At 42.3% G+C, this 17,915-nt stretch overlaps 1 protein-coding gene across 5 annotated transcripts in view; it reads right to left on the reverse strand.

Annotated features, from left to right (window-relative positions):
• The window catches only part of LOC103183827 (anion exchange protein 2), a 33,204-nt gene that overhangs the window by 11,287 nt on the left and 4,002 nt on the right, over positions 1-17,915 (reverse strand). For 4 of the 5 annotated variants that reach the window (XM_007901522.2, XM_007901525.2, XM_007901524.2 and 1 more), the window contains exons 2-13: positions 16,085-16,199; positions 13,782-13,944; positions 12,654-12,745; positions 9,078-9,175; positions 8,595-8,704; positions 5,724-5,815; positions 4,601-4,781; positions 3,661-3,796; positions 2,622-2,703; positions 2,227-2,305; positions 1,537-1,721; positions 265-478 (exon numbers count right to left, since the gene is read on the reverse strand). In XM_007901522.2, the coding sequence (XP_007899713.1) occupies positions 265-478; positions 1,537-1,721; positions 2,227-2,305; positions 2,622-2,703; positions 3,661-3,796; positions 4,601-4,781; positions 5,724-5,815; positions 8,595-8,704; positions 9,078-9,175; positions 12,654-12,745; positions 13,782-13,944; positions 16,085-16,117 (1,465 nt within the window). In that variant the 5' untranslated portion in view covers positions 16,118-16,199. The remainder of the gene's footprint in view (positions 1-264; positions 479-1,536; positions 1,722-2,226; positions 2,306-2,621; positions 2,704-3,660; positions 3,797-4,600; positions 4,782-5,723; positions 5,816-8,594; positions 8,705-9,077; positions 9,176-12,653; positions 12,746-13,781; positions 13,945-16,084; positions 16,200-17,915) is intronic. The other variant, XM_007901526.2, reaches the window with a different exon arrangement.

A 17,915-nucleotide genomic window follows, 5' to 3' on the forward strand; every position in this document is an offset into this window, starting at 1 on the left:
CTGTCAGGGTTGTGCTCTTTGGATATCTCAGATAAACATCTGCAGTGCATCTTCCCTCATCACCCCTCCCCCCACTCTTCCCCCTCCCCACCCCGCTGCGGCCTCCAACTAAGGTGCTCAGCCAACAATGAATACCAAGCGCTTTGAGACATCCTCCTGCTGTGAGAGCGTTGTGTAAATTGAATTACATCTCAAGACTGCTGTTTGTTCCTTCACTGTGTGGATAATAATAAGAAGAATAAAAATATTATTATTATCTCTCACCTGACTCCTGGAGTTTGCCTTCTCTAGCCAATTGGTCCTCGCGCTGCCCCAATCTCTTCTTCAGCATCTCATGCTGAAAAGGAATGATCGATCTCAGTAGCTCCTTGCCTTGGATTTCCAAGGGAGGAATGACAATGCTGCAGTCCAGGAACCCGTTGATTCCATTAAGCAAGTCATCGCGGCTTTGACTCTCATAGGCCACTCTGTTGAATTCCTGGGGAAACATTGATCCATAGAATCATAGAATCGTGTGGGCTGCTGCGTTTCACCCACAAAATATGCTATCAATTCCCTTTACAGTATATTCTGTGAAGCGTTTTGAGACGTCTTGAAGATGTGATAAGGTGCTACATCAAATGCAAGGATTATTATTATTATTATTGAACCTAGTTTCTAGCAAACCATGCGGGAGGGGTATAATATAATAATATAATAGTACAACTACTAATAATAATCCTTGTATTTTATACAACAATAACTTGAAATTATATAGCGCCCTCCACGCTGGTCAGCATCTCAGAGCACTTCATCACAGCGCCTTATCACAGATTTGAGATGTCTCAAAGCACTTCACAGAATATACTGTAAAGTGAATTGACTATATTTTTCGTGTGAAACACAGCAACCAATTGCGCCCAGCAGTGTCCCACAAACAGTCGTGCATTGAGTGACCAAATTATTTTTTAAAAACATTTTTTTTGAAGGGGTTTAGAAGTAAAATGGGGATGCAATTTTTCACGCAGCGGGTGGTGGTGAGAGTGTGGAATTCATTGCCCCAGAGGGCGGTCTAAGCAGAGTCAGCTGAAGAATTTGAAAGGCAAATAGATAAATGCTTGATAGACAGGGGTATCAAGGAATATAAAGAGAGGAGAGGTGCGGGGAGGTGGAATTGAGTTGCGTATTGGTCACAATCTTCGAAAGTGTTGGTTGGGACGGCACAATGGGCCAAATGGTCTATTCCTGTTCCTATGTTATCTGGTCCCAACGGAAACTCCCTTATAATAAGTAAAGGAATTCAATTCTGATTAACAACAAGCCCTTTGCTGGTCTACATGACTTTGTAATAACAAGGCCAGCCTGAATGTGTTGAATGAGTCTCAAGATCAACATCTTTGAATGCACTTTCCCCTTTCCACACACCAAGGCTACCACCTATTAAATGCCTTGAGACTTCCTGACATGAAAGGCTCTGAATAAATGTAAATTTGTGCTATGTAGTATTGTATGGTGTTGCATTGTATTGTGTTTCAATGTACTTGTTTGTCTACAAACCTTGTCCGACATTAAAGTAGAGATTGAACGTCCAATTTCGTGATAGTCCATTTTCACAGACTTGGGTCCCAGGAGCACAAAAAGGAACCGAACGGGGATGGAAACTTCTAGAACTGTCTTGAGGTCAACAGCTTGGTCCAATCGCACAAAGGCCATGGTTGGTTTAGTTAGAGAATTCTCACAACCTGCCAAAGGAAAAGTAATGAATCGTTCTTCAGAGGGGATTTTTAGGACATCAAGATTCACACACAGTTTAAATTCACACCAAACTAAGGTGGATACATTGGGAATATTATTATTACAATATAATATTACTATTGTAGTATGGTGGTACATATTGATTGAGGTGACCAAATAGCAGATTTTGACTGATCGAGATTCTGGCCAGGGATCTTAACCTAAAGGTTGGTCAACTCTCTACTGGCCATTCCCAATTCACTTTCACTTCACGATCATTAAGTTACGCTTACAGACTGACAATAGTTCATCATTTTTTATTTCCCTTCCAAAATTTTATAGCTTTGATTCCAAAGTGTTGATTCAACCAGTTAACACTTCTGGATTACTGAAGGCAACTGATGTGCATGAAAAATACCAATAATTTGTGCTATTTCAGATATTTAAGATTTTTTTGGTTGTTTCGATTTTAAAACACTTGTAAAGCTCTCAGGTGGGAGCTCTCTCACTTACCCACGAGAACAGCAGTGGCTTCTGTGTTTTCAGGGATTTTCTCCATTATTTCGGAGTAATATTTCTTCTCCGTGCCTCCCTATGTCATAGTCACAAAGAGTTACATTTCAGATTGGCGGAGTTACCAGGAGCTGAGGGGGACGTCACTGGTCTACTGTATGAGCCAGGCTGGCTCGTCTATCATCAGCAGTGCCCTGGAGTACTGCAGACTGCCTGGCTCAGGAACCACACTACCCAAAGCGACTACAACAGAGGATTGACTCGATTCTGACATTCCATCATCAAGCATGCAGCCAGCTTAGCTTCAAAGAGCCCCCACTTACCTCCATCCCCTCAACGTCCCCGTCCCCCCACAAAGGAGGATAGATATTTGATTATATAGCGGAGAACAGTACCTTTTCAAAGATGGACATCTGTATTTCAGTATCTTTAGTACCCAATGAGAGCTTTGATACTTCTATACCAACTGTGTTTGGTCTGTGGGAAGAAAATGTTCAAACCATTCAATATAACCCTCACCTGAATACAATGGCTCCAACATCCCTTGATAATGACACTTTACAAGTTACAAGCTTCACAGGTCTAATCCTTTAATTTGCTGCTTTGTCACTTTGGCTCGAACGATAGCAATTTTGCCTTTGGATCAAAACGCTGTGGGTTCAAGACCCCACAAAAGGAACTGAGCTCACAGTCTGGGTGGACAGTTTAGTACAGTGTTGGCAGGTCAGTGTTACATTGAATGTTTCTACTCTGCAATTAATTTAAAAGCTTTTCATTGATGTTCTTATGTATTGACATAATCCATTATACAGCACCAAGACTGTACAATCAATCTACAGCTAGCTTGTCACACTCGCTGTCTTCTGAAGAGATGAAAGATTAAATGAAGGGAGTTTCTCTGTTCCGGTGTCCTGGCCAACAATCCCCCAAATAAAATTGGTCATTCATTTCATTATTGTTTGCGGTTCTGCGCAAATTGGCATCCACTTTCGCTCACAAAACGCATACAGTCACACCAGTCCATGGTATATATCCCATGAAGCACTTTGAGACGTCTTGCCAACCTGCGCCTAATACTTTCCAAAATTAGGAGAGGGAGAGAGAGAGTGTGTGTGCATTCCATTCCCAACAATCTTATCTCTGGAATTTCCTTGTTTAGGTGGGATGCTTGGAACTCTCCATTTGGTTTGGATACTCTCTCCTGATCCCAATCATCAGCTCAGGTGTGGATCCCTGACTGTACAGCACCTTGGGACATCCTCCTGACATGAAAGGCACTGTACAAATGTAATTTGTTGTTGCTGTTGATGGGTTTACGCATGTGTCAAACACTTGGCTAACCTTCCCCCACCCCACACACAAAAAAAAGTTGTGTACGTGATAAGGCGCTGCATCAAATGTGAGAATTATTAAGATGAGTAATGTCCATTCTACCTGTGTTCCAGGAACAAGGCTTTCAGCACACAGGATCTTTGTTTTGCTTTGATCTGATCCACAGCGATCATCATCTCCACCACCTGGACAGCGATGCCAGGTAATGTGGTCTCCTTCAGGTCAAGCATGATGGCACCTGATAGATAAAGAACATGTTTGAAACTGGCTGCCTCTGTTCCAAGTCACTACAACTAGCACTGACCTAATCATTGGATCAGGACTGTCATCAACAGAATATTGTGCGTTAGCCTGGTTCAGATAATAGCACTCTTTGCCTCTCAGTCAGAAGGTCATGGATTCAAGCTCCACGTCGAGACTTTGAACTCATAATCTCAGCGACCAGTTTGATGCATTTCTGGAGGTGTGGAGCTTTGGATAAGATTATTAAACCAAGATGCTGTCTGCCTGATCGAGTAAATGTTTAAGATTCCATGGCACTATCTGAAAAGAGAAGTGAGTTTCTTTCTCCCAGTATCCTGGCCGACAATCCCCCAGATAAAATTGGTCACTCACTTCATGGCTGTTTGTGGGACACTGCTGTGTGCGTGGAAATTGACTGACTGCTGTGATTGTCCACAAAATACACAATCATTACAGTTTACAGTAAATCCTAGGAAGCGCTTTGAGACGTCCTCTTGAAGGCAATCATAGAATCATAGAATATTACAGCACAGACAGAGGCCATTCGGCCCATCGTGCCTGTGCTGGCTCATTGGAGAGCTAACCAATCATTCCCACTCCCCCAATCTTTCCCCATATCCTTATAAATGTTTCCTCCTGAAAGTTGTTATTGAAACTGTTTCCACTGACCCTTTCAAGCAATGCATTCCAGACCGTAACAATAAATCAGGTGTAAGGGTTATTTTATTTTATATTTTATTCTTCTATCCAAAGTGCTGAAGAGTGGACAGATATAGACTGTAGACAATGAGGTGCTCACCTTTGGTAATTGTCCTTCGGAGTTCCAGGAGACTCCTGAATGTGAGAAAAGGAACATGGGCTTTGCTCCAGCGGTTTGTATCTTTGTCCAGATTCTCCTCGTACTTTATCCACCGTCCAGACTCTTGCCAGTAATTTTGTAGGTTTCCGTCCATCATCAACTCATTCATCTGAACAAATACCTGAAGGCAAATACCAGGAGGAAGAATGAGGATGGTGGTAAAAGGACAGACGTCATCTACCTTATGGAAGTCACGCAGAGGTGCTTCTAGGCATCTCATCTCATCAGAGATCATCCGGAACTCTGCAGCCCGTATCCTCTCCCACACCAGGCTTCTTGACCCCATCACCCCCATACTTGCCCAACTCCACTGGCTTCCCATCACTCAGAGGATACAGTTCAAGATTATGGTCCTCACCTTCAAAGCCCTCCATGGCCTTGCTCCTCCCTACTTCTATGACTTCCTACCCCTACCAACCTGCCCGCTCCCTCCGTTCAGTGGGCTCCGGTCTGCTTCATGTCCCCGGCCTCGCCCGCCCCATCATTCACGGGCAGGCCTTCAGCCTCTCTGCCCCCATCCTCTGGAACTGGAATTTCATCCCACAGTCCCTTTGCCTTGCCCCTCCCTTGCCTCCTTCAAAACCCATCTCAAGATCCTCCTCTTTAACCATGCCTTTAATCACCCTCCTACTCCTACCCTATCCACCCTCCACCCCTCCTAATACCAACCACCAGCTCGGGTGTGGATCCCTGACTATCCAGTGCCTTGGGATATCCTCCTGATGTGAAAGGCGCTGTATCAAATGTAAGGTTTATTATTATGATCAATCATGTTTCAAGTTTGCACGTGACCAATTTGAGATCAAGCCTTACTGGGGTTGTGAAGAGCTTTAAAAGGTTTATAGTTTCCAGCAGACTGTAAATTGCTTTTATTTTTTATTTAGCTAATTTGGTCACTCAATACACGGCTGTTTGTGGGACGATGCTGTGTGCAATTGGCTGCCGCATTTCGCCCACAAAATATACAGTCCATTCATTTTACAGTATATTCTGAGGTGCTTTGAGACGTCTCGAAGATGTGATAAGGCGCTGTATCAAATGTAAGGATTATTATTATTATTACCTTGTTGGCAATGTTGGGTTTCCAGTGGGAGAGGATCGTGGTTTCTCCTTGCCCTTTGCTGCTCTGACCTGTGTCAGTTTGACCCACTGGCTCTGTGCAAGAAGATGAAATGATAGGCTCACTGTTACAATTTCAATGAAAACCACATAGATTTGCAAATTGCATTTTCTCCTTTATTTTAGTAGCCTTCCCCCTCCTCCCCAAAGGCAGAGTATTGCTGTATTATGTACCATAGTTCATTCCCCCACTGCTTGCATTCACATGGGAAACACACAGTCACTACACTTCACAGCATTAGTGGCCAAACTATGCAAGGCTCATGGGCCAATAGTGCTGGTGCCTTCGTTAAATCAATATTTTGTTTCCAGTAACTACTGAGCAGCAATACTTATGGTGCAGCCATAAATCAAGAACTATTCAATCAAGAAAAATGTATTTGGCTGGCTGACGAAGAAGATTGGCTACCATTACTTTACAGTGTATCCTGTAAAGAGTTCTGAGATGTCCTCCTGATGCATAAGACATTGTACCAAATGTAAGGATTATCATTAAAGTTCCTCCACGACACAGATTTCCCCAATTATCATTTCCCTCTACAATACCCCATTTTATCCACATGATGCCCATCTCCCTATATTTGCTGAAAGTTGCTATATGAATGCCAGTTATTGTTGATGTTGTTCTTTGATTGGTTGAATGCTTGATCCAAATTTGACCACAGCAGTGATCTATACAAAGTTACAGTAACTGTTTTGGATATCGTAACATCAGATTTATTCTGAAATCCTGAAAATTCCTCTCCGTAACTTTGAAGAGCAGCCCGATTTGCCTTGTTGATATCATTGCCTGGATATTGCCATTAAATTGTCATGAATCGCTCAATATGTCTCGCCTATAAAACATACTTTCAACTCACTTTGCAGTGTATTCTGTGAAGCGCTTTGAGATGTCTCGAAGACGTGATAAAGCGCTGTATCAAATGCAAGGATTATTATTATTATTATCATTATCCCTGGCTGTGGCCTAATTCAATCCTGAAGCCAACTCTGAGCTCTTGCCCTTCTTGTCCCGCATCCACTGCCAGATCTTCACGCAGTGATACAGTGGCCTTGTGTTTCCTGTAAACAGACCTCAATGTTTCCATAACACAGCACCAATGATAGAGACGAGCCCAAGAATGACTAGCGTTCAGATTTCATTTGAGCTGCTTGTTAAATAGGTTAATCATGGGATTGGCCAGGTACCAGATAAGTAGGATTCAGACCAGCTCACTCGTCTTTTTTTCTCCAAGAAGAGCCTTTGATCATTTTGTTTTGTATAAATATTAAACAGCACACACTGTGTGGCCAATAGCGCTTTTATTACGATTTTATGGTACAATTCAGGACAGTTTGTGGGACGCTGTTGTGCGCAATTGGCTCCCGCATTTCGCCCACAAAATATACAGTCAATTCACTTTACAGTATATTCTGTGAAGCGCTTTGAGACATCTCAAAGGCGAGATTAGGCGCAATATCAAATGCAAGGATTATTATTATTATTATTTCCCTACTCTAACCTAACACCACTTCGGTTGCGAGATTTACTGATCCACAAGATTTCTTCACCTACTGGGTTTGGTAAATACCAATGTTCGCTAACAACGTAGGTTTGGAAACTTGCTTCAAAGAACGTTCTTGCAGAACAGGCTCCGTTGGCCTGCACCTTCTCCTGTTACTAACTAGCAGAATGTACAGCTCATTTTACAGTGGGGAAGAATGGAAAAGTGTGTTGATGGCAAAGTTTTGGTCTAGTTGCTGCCTTTATATCATCAATAAAATACCAAGTCCAGTTCTTGACCTTCTAATCAGTGAATGCCATCCATGTAACATACTGTATAAATGTAAATTGTATGATCGAGATTACAGAGATTATTATTATTACAGAAAAATGTGACTGCCACAGGCTACATTTATTCACTGGTGCCTTATCACATCTTTGAGACTTCTCAAAGCACTTCATACTGTAAAGTAAATTGACTGTATATTTTGTGGGCAAAACACAGCAGCTAATTGCGCACAGATCAACTAACAACTGGGTTTCTACTTACTGTTAGGTATTTACGTAGAATTTCATAATGTTCAGAATTTGGCAAATTGTTGAATTGAGTCTTAACTTTGAAGCCGGCTTTCTGCGGCTCTTAAAAGAAACTTAAAGACAACTTTCCTCAATGAGTAAAAGATACAGTCGTTGGTCGTGTGATCTCAATACTCCTATTTTCATGTAAGTACACGTGGGCTCTTTGACCTTAGACACACAGTGTGTGCGAGTGTTATTTCATTGCTGTGTGTGCTTTACCTCCTTTGTTACTGCTTTTTGGCTATCTGCAAAAACGGAGTGTAACAAACCCCAGATCCTGCACATTTGGTCAAAGAAAATTGAGTAAAGAGAAGTCCCTTTCCTGTGTTCTCCATCCAGAATCCAATTGGATGCTCTTTGTCCTTTGATGTTTTGCTCACTAAATATATAGTCAATTCACTTTACAATATATCCTGTGAGGCGCTTTGAGACGTCTCGAAGATATGATGAGAAACTCTATCAAATGCAAGGATTACATTATTAGTTACCATGACTGATGAAGTCCAAGTACCACTCACAACTGCTGGACATAAAACTAGGAGCTGCACTAAGCTGTGAAGTTCAGTTACTTGTATTTTGTGAGTGTGTAAGACTTTTTCTACTAAAATCAGTGCATGTGGATAAACAATGTCATCGTGGTCACACCTGTGGCTATTCAACCAGTCTGTGCTGGTGTTTATTCTCCAAATTGGTCTCTGCCCCTGCAGACAGGAGGAATATTTTAGATAATAAGGCAACAGGTAAGTCACTTACTTTTCATTTTGTCCAAGCTCTCAACTTCAGATGCTTTATCTTCGTCTGCCTGGTACCTGACCTGTGTTGGCTTTTCCAACATCAGCTTCTGCTCTTCAGGATCCAAATCACTGTAAAATACAAGGTGCAGAATAGTGAGCTCTTACAGTTCAGCTCTTGAATCATGTCAGTTGATGGTCGTCCCTCTGCTTCGTCTCCTCCCTTGCCTCCTTCAAGACCCAGATCAAGACACTCCTCTTCGACCGTGCCTTTGGTCATCCTCCTACCCCTACCCTCCCCGCTCTCCATCCCTCCTGATCCCAACCACCAGCTCGGGTGCGGATCCCTGACTCTGGCGTCTTGGGATGTTTTTGCAACCTGAAAGGCGTTGTACAAATGTAATTTGTCGTTGTTGTACTTTGTATAAAAATGTGAGGAGCTCATTATGCCATGAGAGGAGCTGTCCATCACAGGCATACAGTAAGGCTCGGCAATGCTACTTACTCTGAGGAAACGCTGCCCTTTCCAACTGTATTTGTCTTGAACCTAGAATGAGGCTTTGGGCTTCCTCCTTCAGATACCAACACATCTCCAGCAGAAAGCTAGCGAGAGAGAGAGAGAGAGAAGGGGGCAGAAAATAACAAGGAAAAGTGAATAATGTAATGATAAAATAATAGAAGTAAAAAATGATCGCTTTTCCAAGGTACTAATAATCCCTTCCAAAAAATAATAATAGTAATATGGTCACTCAATCCACGACTGTTTGTGGGACACTGCTTTGCACAATTGGCTGCCGAGTTTCACCCACCCGCATTTTTCTTGAAGGATTATTATCAGGCATGTGGAGTAAGGAAACTTGGCCAAGGTTTCGCCCTACCGGGAATCGAATGCAGGTCTCTCGCTTGCGAGGCAAGTGCTCTAACCACTGAGCTACAGGACTCCACAATGGGACAGAGGAATAGAACATGCACCAAAACCCAAACCAGTTAGCAACATCTAAACCATAGGAACATTGCCCAGCGCCTGACCACTTTTATGTTACACTGCCAACTCTCTTTATTTTCTTATGGAAATTCCAGATCTTTCTGACCATAGCAAAGTGCAAGCACATGCAGCCCACATATTTCACCAACCATCTCCTTCCTTTTGACATCTAGTCGTGACATGGTTTACGATCTGCCCACAAAATACAGTCACTACACTTGACAGTATATTCTGTGAAGCGTTTTGAGACGTCTCGAAGACGTGATAAGGCGCTGTATGAGTTGCTTCTCCTAATAAATATGCACTTGACATCAACTACCGACAGCGCTTTGAGACTCTTCGACGCAGTAAGATGCTATGTTAAAAGAATGGATTATTAATCTATTAAACATTGCTGAAGGTAGGAAACTACGAGCTGCACAGAATGCAATCCAAAAGGTATTGGAATCAGAGCAACAGTCATATCCTTGGATACTCAAATATATTGTATCTGAACTAAAAACCGTACAAATAATACAATTATACATCTATAGCCTTTCACATCAGGAAGACATCCCAAAGCATTCACAAGGTTGAATGGGGGTGTGGAAAGGGGAAAGGTGACTGAAAGCACGGTCAAAGAGGTACGTTTGGAGACGTGCCTTGAAAGAGAGGAAGGAGGGAGGGAGGAATTAAACCAGTTAGAAGGACTCTGGAATGGAGTTCCAGAGAATGGGGGCAGAGTGACCGAAAGTCTGCCTGCGAACTGTAAGTGGATAAGGTGGGGGACATGAACCAGGTGGGTGCTCACTGAGCGAAGCGAACGGTCGGGTAGGTGTGGTTGAAGGAGGTCGCAGAGATGGGGTGGGGCGAGACCGTGGGAGGATCTAAAGGTAACTATAAAATGTCAGGATCAAGAAAATGTCATTTAGCCAAATAATATAGACTATATACACAACAAACAGGCTGTAGCCAGATACTCAACCTTCTCAATAACATTCTGTATAAATAACTTCAACACTATTAAAGACTCCAGAGGACATGGTCGGGGGCTTAAGATCATTGTCTTAAAATAGGAAAAATTGTCAATTCATAATCTTAAAATGAAGGCCAGATTGTCTTCAAAATTAAGATGAATTTAAGAATTTTCCAAGAAATGTACGCATGATCTTCAAATTTAAAGCAATCATCTTAATGTTAAAACCAGGAGAATTTTCCTGCCTCACGATCATCCAATCACATCCAAGTCTCCCACATTCCTTCAAAAAAAGTAGTAATAATTCATTCCCCCCCAAAAAATTGGTCACTCCACCACAACTGTTTGTGGGACGCTGCTGGGCACAATTGGCTGCTGCATTTCGCCCACAAAATATACAGTCAATTCACTTTACAGTATATTCTGTGAAGCACTTTGAGACTCTTGAAGACAATAATGCGCTGTATCAAAGGCAAGGATTATTATTCAGCCCTGACTAGCTCCGCTATCTCCACAAGTGACATTGCCTCTTTCCTGGTGTGTCAACATGAGCCTAAGACCACATCACAGCAGATCCCATGGAGGGTTTGATCATTGTGCTGTGCGTTCAGCCCTACGATCAAACCAATAGCTAAGCAGACATTTATACCATACAAATTGCAACGTAACCTCAGGCTGTAATTGGTAGAATTACAGAAGAATGAGAAATCCTAGGAGTTAATTGCTAGGAGTTAATAGCTCTGTTATTTGTTAGGTCAGGGTATTTAGGGACGGGGCAAGGGCTGGTAATTGGACTTGAGGTGCAGATCAGCCGTGATATTATGGAATGGCGGAACAGGCTCAAGCGGCTGAATGGTATACTCCTATGTTTCTATGGCTTCACTCTTAGCATTGGTCTTAGTGAAGCTAAACTCTGACTGTGTATGTAACAGAACAGCACGGACAAAATGGGCCAAATAGCTTCTTCTTTTATGCCGTAAAGTTCTATGGTTCTATGGTTAACTCTTCTCACTGCTCTTTCTCTCTCTCTCTCTTTCTCTCTTTCGATAGTGGAGTCCTGTAGCTCAGTGGTTAGAGCACTCGCTTTGCAAGTGAGAGACCTGAGTTCAATTCCAGGCAGAGGGCGAAACCTTGGGCAAGTTTCCTTACTCCACACAGAGCCTAATAATAATCCCTCCAAAAACCAAAAACAATAATAAATTGGTCATTTTCAATCTACGACTGTTTGTGGGACGTGCGCAATTGGCTTCCGCGTTCACCCACAAATATACAGTCAATTCACTTTACAGTGTGTTCTGTGAAGCGCTTTGGGACGTACTCCCGACGTGAAAAGCGCTATATCAAATGCAAGGATTATTATTATTATTATTATTATTATGCACATCATGTGGAGTCCTGTAGCTCAGTAGTTAGAGCACTCGCCTTGCAAGCGAGACACCTGGGTTCAATTCCCGGCAGGGTGAAACCTTGGGCACGTTTCTTTACTCCACACACCTAATAATAATCCCTCCAAAACAAAAAGCAATAATAAATTGCTCATTTCCAATCCACGACTGTTTGTGGGACATTGCTGTGCGCAATTGGCTGCCGCGTTTCGCCCACAAATATACAGTCAGTTCACTTTACAGTCTATTTATGAAGTGCTTTGAGACATCGAAAAGATGTGAAAAGCGCTATATCAAAAAAAAATGCACATCAGTAAAGTTGCTAACCTTGCGCGAGAGGCTCCATATAAATCCCAACGCAAAACAAATACAACAAATCCAAGTTGTCATTGTTGTTGTACCAGTAACACGCCATCAATCGCGAACCCCTGCCTCAATTTAAAACTCTCAAAACTTTGACTGAATCACAGTCTCTGACTGAATCACAACACAAACCAACATGTGAACAAGATGTTGATCTGGTACGAATTCAAGAGTTTTTGCTCTTTTTGTGAAAAAAAAGTTTGGAATACAGTCCTACAGTGATGTGGATGACAAGAACATAAGAAATGCTGGACGAAAAAAGTTCAAAGTCTCATACACATATGTCCCGAACTACCTACGTACAATATCCATGATAAATAACTGGTCTCACAGCAGACAGCTTACAAACTGACCCTGGACACTCTAAGGTACTATAATAACAAAGCACTTTACCTCAGCCCCAAATGATGTCTTCGTTTCCTGACTATCTGGAGCCAGACCAGTGGGGAGTGTTTGGGGACTGCAGGAGGGTGATTTACGAAGGTCTGCGAGAGATGTTTCAAAAAGGAATATTAACAAGAACATTTTATATTTATAAAATACTCTACTCTTAAAGGCACATTTCTGTTTTGCCCAGTACTGGTGTGCGCTTTGTTGGCTTGACCTGAGATTGCACACTCTCAGTCGTTCATCCTTTTCAATTGACTCACCAAAGACAGTAATAATAATAATAATCCTTGCATTTGATATAGCGCTTTCACATCTTCTAGACATCCCAAAGCGCTTCACAGAATATACTGTAAAGTGAATTGACTGTATACTTGTGGGCGAACGCGGCAGCCAATTGCGCACAGCAATGTCCCACAAGCAGTCATAGATTGAAAATGACCAATTTATTATTGTTTTGGGTTTTGGAGGGATTATTATTAGGCTCTGTGTGGAGTAAGGAAACTTGCCCAAGGTTTCGCCCTCTGCCTGGAATTGAACTCAGGTCTCTCGCTTGTAAAGCGAGTGCTCTAACCACTGAGCTACAGGACTCCAGTTTGAAGGTTTGAAGAAAAAGAAAATCAGTAGAGTCGGCAATTAATTCACAATAAAAAGTAAATGTTACACAAGGAGATACTTCTCCAGTGCATAATCTGTAACTTGTAAAATCCTCACTCTGTAGATGTACTTGCAATCTAAGGGTTACCTCCTGAGCAGGAAGTTATTGGAAGAATCTGATCTTGATAGAACATCAAGACAACACCCTAATAATTGTAATAATTGACAGATTTTGGAAGCATTCAAAAAACCCCTTTTCTGAATGAGTCAGCCAAAGCCAAAACCCAGCTGTGTGAACTGACCTATATTTTATAAACAGGTGGATGCTTACAAACAGCTGGAAAATCATGTCCCAACCCAACCCACTGCATTTTACCTGATGCGACAAACCACCACTCTAACGTTAAAGTAAACCTGCTTTCACTGTTTTACAGTATTTTTGTTTAAATGTTAGCGAAGCGTTGGCACAATCAACCCCTAGGGTTTTGGCCAGTGGAATTTACTTGCAGAAAATCAGAAGAAGGATAATTTACTCACAGTCCAAATCATTATCATCATCATTCCAGCTAGCCTTTGCAGGATCTGGGTCAAAGTCAATGTCCTCAAAACTCTCCACTTCCAAAGTTCGATTCAGATCATCTGCCTCATCATCTGTGAAGAATCTTTTAAAGGCTCTGGGAGAGTAAGGGTCCTCTTTCGCCTTAAGCAAAATAATAAACATCCCTTACTGTATAGAAAGGCAGCGGGGGACACAGTAAGGTTTGGAACATGGAGAGTTCATCCAATAAATTTATCCAATAAATCTTTTGTCCTGAGTTATTTTAGCATTTTAGTTTGTTCCAAATCCTCAGGACTTTTAATATATTACGAGCCTCAGTTCATTAATTCCTCAAAATGAGTGTGCACTCTCTCCCTGGAGGAACGCACATTGCTTTCCTAATTCCAGATAGTATGAGGTGCAAGGTGGCAAGAACCAAGGCTTAGGGATCTTAGAAAGTACATTGGAATACTGCTTGAGTTGAACCAGCTAAAACTGTATAGCTTGCTATTGAGAGCTATAATCTGGCAAGCTTTCCACTGCGACCAACTAGGACCACCCTACCTACCCATTTGGGTGTTGGCTTGCAGGTTGAACAGGAAGTTTCCATGTGTAGTTGGCATTCATAGATGAAACTGTCAGTCTGGTTTGAATACTCTTAAGCATGGTGGATAGGCTTTCATATGTGTCAGATACCAGAATCTACAAAATGCACCCAGCCATCTAGATGTCGCCTGACCCACACTACAATTTTAATGTCATCCCTATGTTGAGTTGGCAGCGCTGAATAAAGTTCTCCTCCCAATTCAAAGTCAACAGGGAAAGATAGAATGCGATGAAGGTTTTAAAAATACTTAGGAGCGTAGATCACAGGCACATTGACATTTATCTGACTTGATTTGCAATTGCAAAACTGGAGGACTTGAGAGAGAGAGAGAGAGAGAAAAACAGAAAGAGAAAATCCATCACCCACCCAAGTCTCAAGTGAATTTGTGATAAACAAAATTCTCTCCACAATAGGGTAGCAATGTGCAAGAGATTTGCCTTCACTAAAGGTTAAGATTACATTGTTTCACGTCCTTAAACAGGACCTGAGCAAATACTGCGTTGAGACGGGATTGGAAGCTATTTGGAAAGGGCAGACAATAGGTACAATAGGCAATGGAATACTCTATGAAAACTACAACCCAGTCCTGTTGGGTAGGCTGGGCTGGAATGTCCTCTCTTGAATTCCGACAATTGACGATGTGAATCGTAACGAGAGATTGAGATCATTGCACTATCTCCAATCTCAACAAAAATTTCACACACTTTTTCTGACATTTCTGTTAGTTATTAGTTTCTTTCCACGAGGTTAGATGAGTTGGACCGAGTCTCCTGTTCCCACATTTCCCTCTGTTCTACTGTTCACTTTTACCGCGTTCCTGACGCCCTCTTGCTCACTTGCATTCACGCTTTTGCTTGTGTCACCAGTTTGTGTCTGTGGCGTATCGTGCTCACACTTGCGCTTATGCTAACACCATGCTCACACTACTTCCTGAGTCACGCCATACTCACACTTGCGGCTTGTGTTACACAATATTCACTTGCGCCATACAATGCTCACACCAGTGGTCACTAGTGTCACATCATGCTCACACTTATATCACCCAATGCTTAGTTACACTTGTGCAACATTTGCGTACACGCCAGCGGCATGTTACCCTACCTGACATCTGTTGTTACAAAGTCACTTGGACTTCACCCAAAACACCCCCAATTACCCCACCTGGTTTCCACCCAGGTGATTAGAGGTTAACTCGACTTCCTGGAGTGGGAAGTCAAGTTAACCTCTAATCACCTGGATGGAAACCAACAACAGAAGAACCTCACACTATCGTAACATCATAATAATCCTTAATAATCCTTGCATTTGATATAGCGCCTCATCACATCTTCGAGACGCCTCAATGCGTTTCACAGGATATACTGTAAAGTGAATTGACTGTCCATTTTGTGGGCAAAGCACGCCAGCCAATTGCACACAGCAGCGTCCCACAAACAGTCATGGATTGAGTGATCAAATGTTTTTTTTGGCAGTAGAGGGATTATTACACCCCAATTATTATTGACATGTACAGGAATTACTCACTGCAAAAAGCACCCAGTATAGATCATGAATAATATAATAATAATAATATATTATTAGATCATTAATGAAGGAGTTTCACAAAATTGACCCCGTTATTTGTAAAATGTATGTGCTGTTTCAGTAGCAACAACTTGAACATGTGATATTGATTCCCTCCCCAGCTTCACGTACCTTTCCCAGATCGTAGGTGCCTCTCTTGGCCATGTTGTTCAATTCCGAAACACTACCTCAGCTCAATAGCCCAATCCTTCCCCTCTTTTTAAGAAGAGGACAGAGGCAGCATGTCCTAGAAAATACAAGCGTGTTTCATATTAAAATAAATGCTCAAACACATCAACCGATATCATCACCTAAACAGAGATTTGCAGTAATATTTCAGTCTAGGAATGTGAATAGCATCCTCCATCAGAACAGAGGCAAAGGGGAATGAAACAAAGTGTAGCATTGTTTTGCCATGGGACTGTCCAATTCTATCGTAGTTAGACTGAAGCAATTCACCAATCGACAGCTTATTAATGATCAGAAGGTAGCAAAACCATAGCATTTCAACAACCAGCCAGTCATTCCTAACAAGTGCCAAGCTAGCTGATCAATATGGCTCATCGGCTGACTACTGTGAATTCAGTCAACCGTAGTTGGGTTTTGGATTGGCTTTGTTAGTTGGTTGCATTGCTGTTTCTGGCCAAAGTTTGTGGATTTACGTCTCACTTGGATATATCAGCTCTCAGTCAAAGAGAGCAGTACTCGGGGAGTGCTGCATTGCTAGAGGTGACGACCTTTGGATGAGACATTAAACCAAGCTTTCAGGTAGATGATAAAGATCCCACAGCACTAATTGAAACTAATTGATCACAAGAAGCTTCTCCCAGTGTCCTGGTCCACAATTCACCTTGTGGCAGTTTGTGGGACCTTTACTGTGCAGAAGAGCTGCTGCTTTTGCTTACAAAATAGTCACGACATGTGACAATAATTATTTTAAATCACTTTGAGATATCTCGATTTACTGTAAAACAAATACAAGTCCTATCAGCTCAGAGACAGGCTCCTACACTGTTAAGCACTCTGAGACTCTGAAGGGCGCTATTTAAATGCAAATTGTTGTTGTTATTGTTGCTTTCTAACTCTTATAGAACTATGTGAATTTTATTTGCACTGTTCTGTAAGGCTTTTGTCACTGCAAGAGGCCAGCAAATGTCTTCATTAGATATCACTAGATAGGCTTGTTTTGGATTACAGATGTGATCTCTGAGCTGCCCCATGGCCCAGCGAGTAAATACACCATATGGGGTGACCCATTCAGACCAGGAGCCTTGATACTTGGTCTCTCCTGTTAATTGATCCCACAGTCTCTCCCTCCGCTTTGCCCCCTCCCTTGCCTCCTTCAAGACGAGTCTGAAGACCGTCCTCTTTGACCTTACCTTAGGTTACCCTCCTACCCCTACCCTCCCCGCCCTCCACTCCTTCTGATCCCAACCCCCAGCTCGGGTGCAGATTCCTGACTGTCCAGCACCTTGGGACGTCCTCCTGACACAAAGGGTGCCTCTACAAATGCAATTTGTTGTTGTTGTGAAGGGACTATACCTAACCTTAGTGCATCAGGGAATAGAGAAGATAAAACAGTCAGGGTTCCTCCTATTTTGCCATGATGGGACTGAACTGCGCTTATGACAGGATGAGCAAAAAGTCGTGATAACTACTCTATTATCTAAAAAGAAAAATCCCCATTTCTTTAAGATTTATTAGATAGTTTCGGACACCGCGTCTATGGAGTTCCATAGTGACATTGGCCATTCTACCCAACCAGCGTTTAAACATACTCTGGAGTATTAAGAAAGAACGTAAGAAAGAAAGCTGGGAGAAGCGAGAACTGTTTTGGTACATTGCTCTCACTGATCACAGACGTTAATCCCTGACACTTCCCTCCCCACTGTCGGACAGGACAGTCTTGTTACAGGTGCACAAAGGTGTCCAGGACTCAACCTGCTTTACTCTCCGCAATACA

Source organism: Callorhinchus milii, unplaced genomic scaffold (genome assembly GCF_018977255.1).
Source record: "Callorhinchus milii isolate IMCB2004 unplaced genomic scaffold, IMCB_Cmil_1.0 Scaffold23, whole genome shotgun sequence".
Lineage (NCBI taxonomy): Eukaryota > Metazoa > Chordata > Chondrichthyes > Chimaeriformes > Callorhinchidae > Callorhinchus > Callorhinchus milii.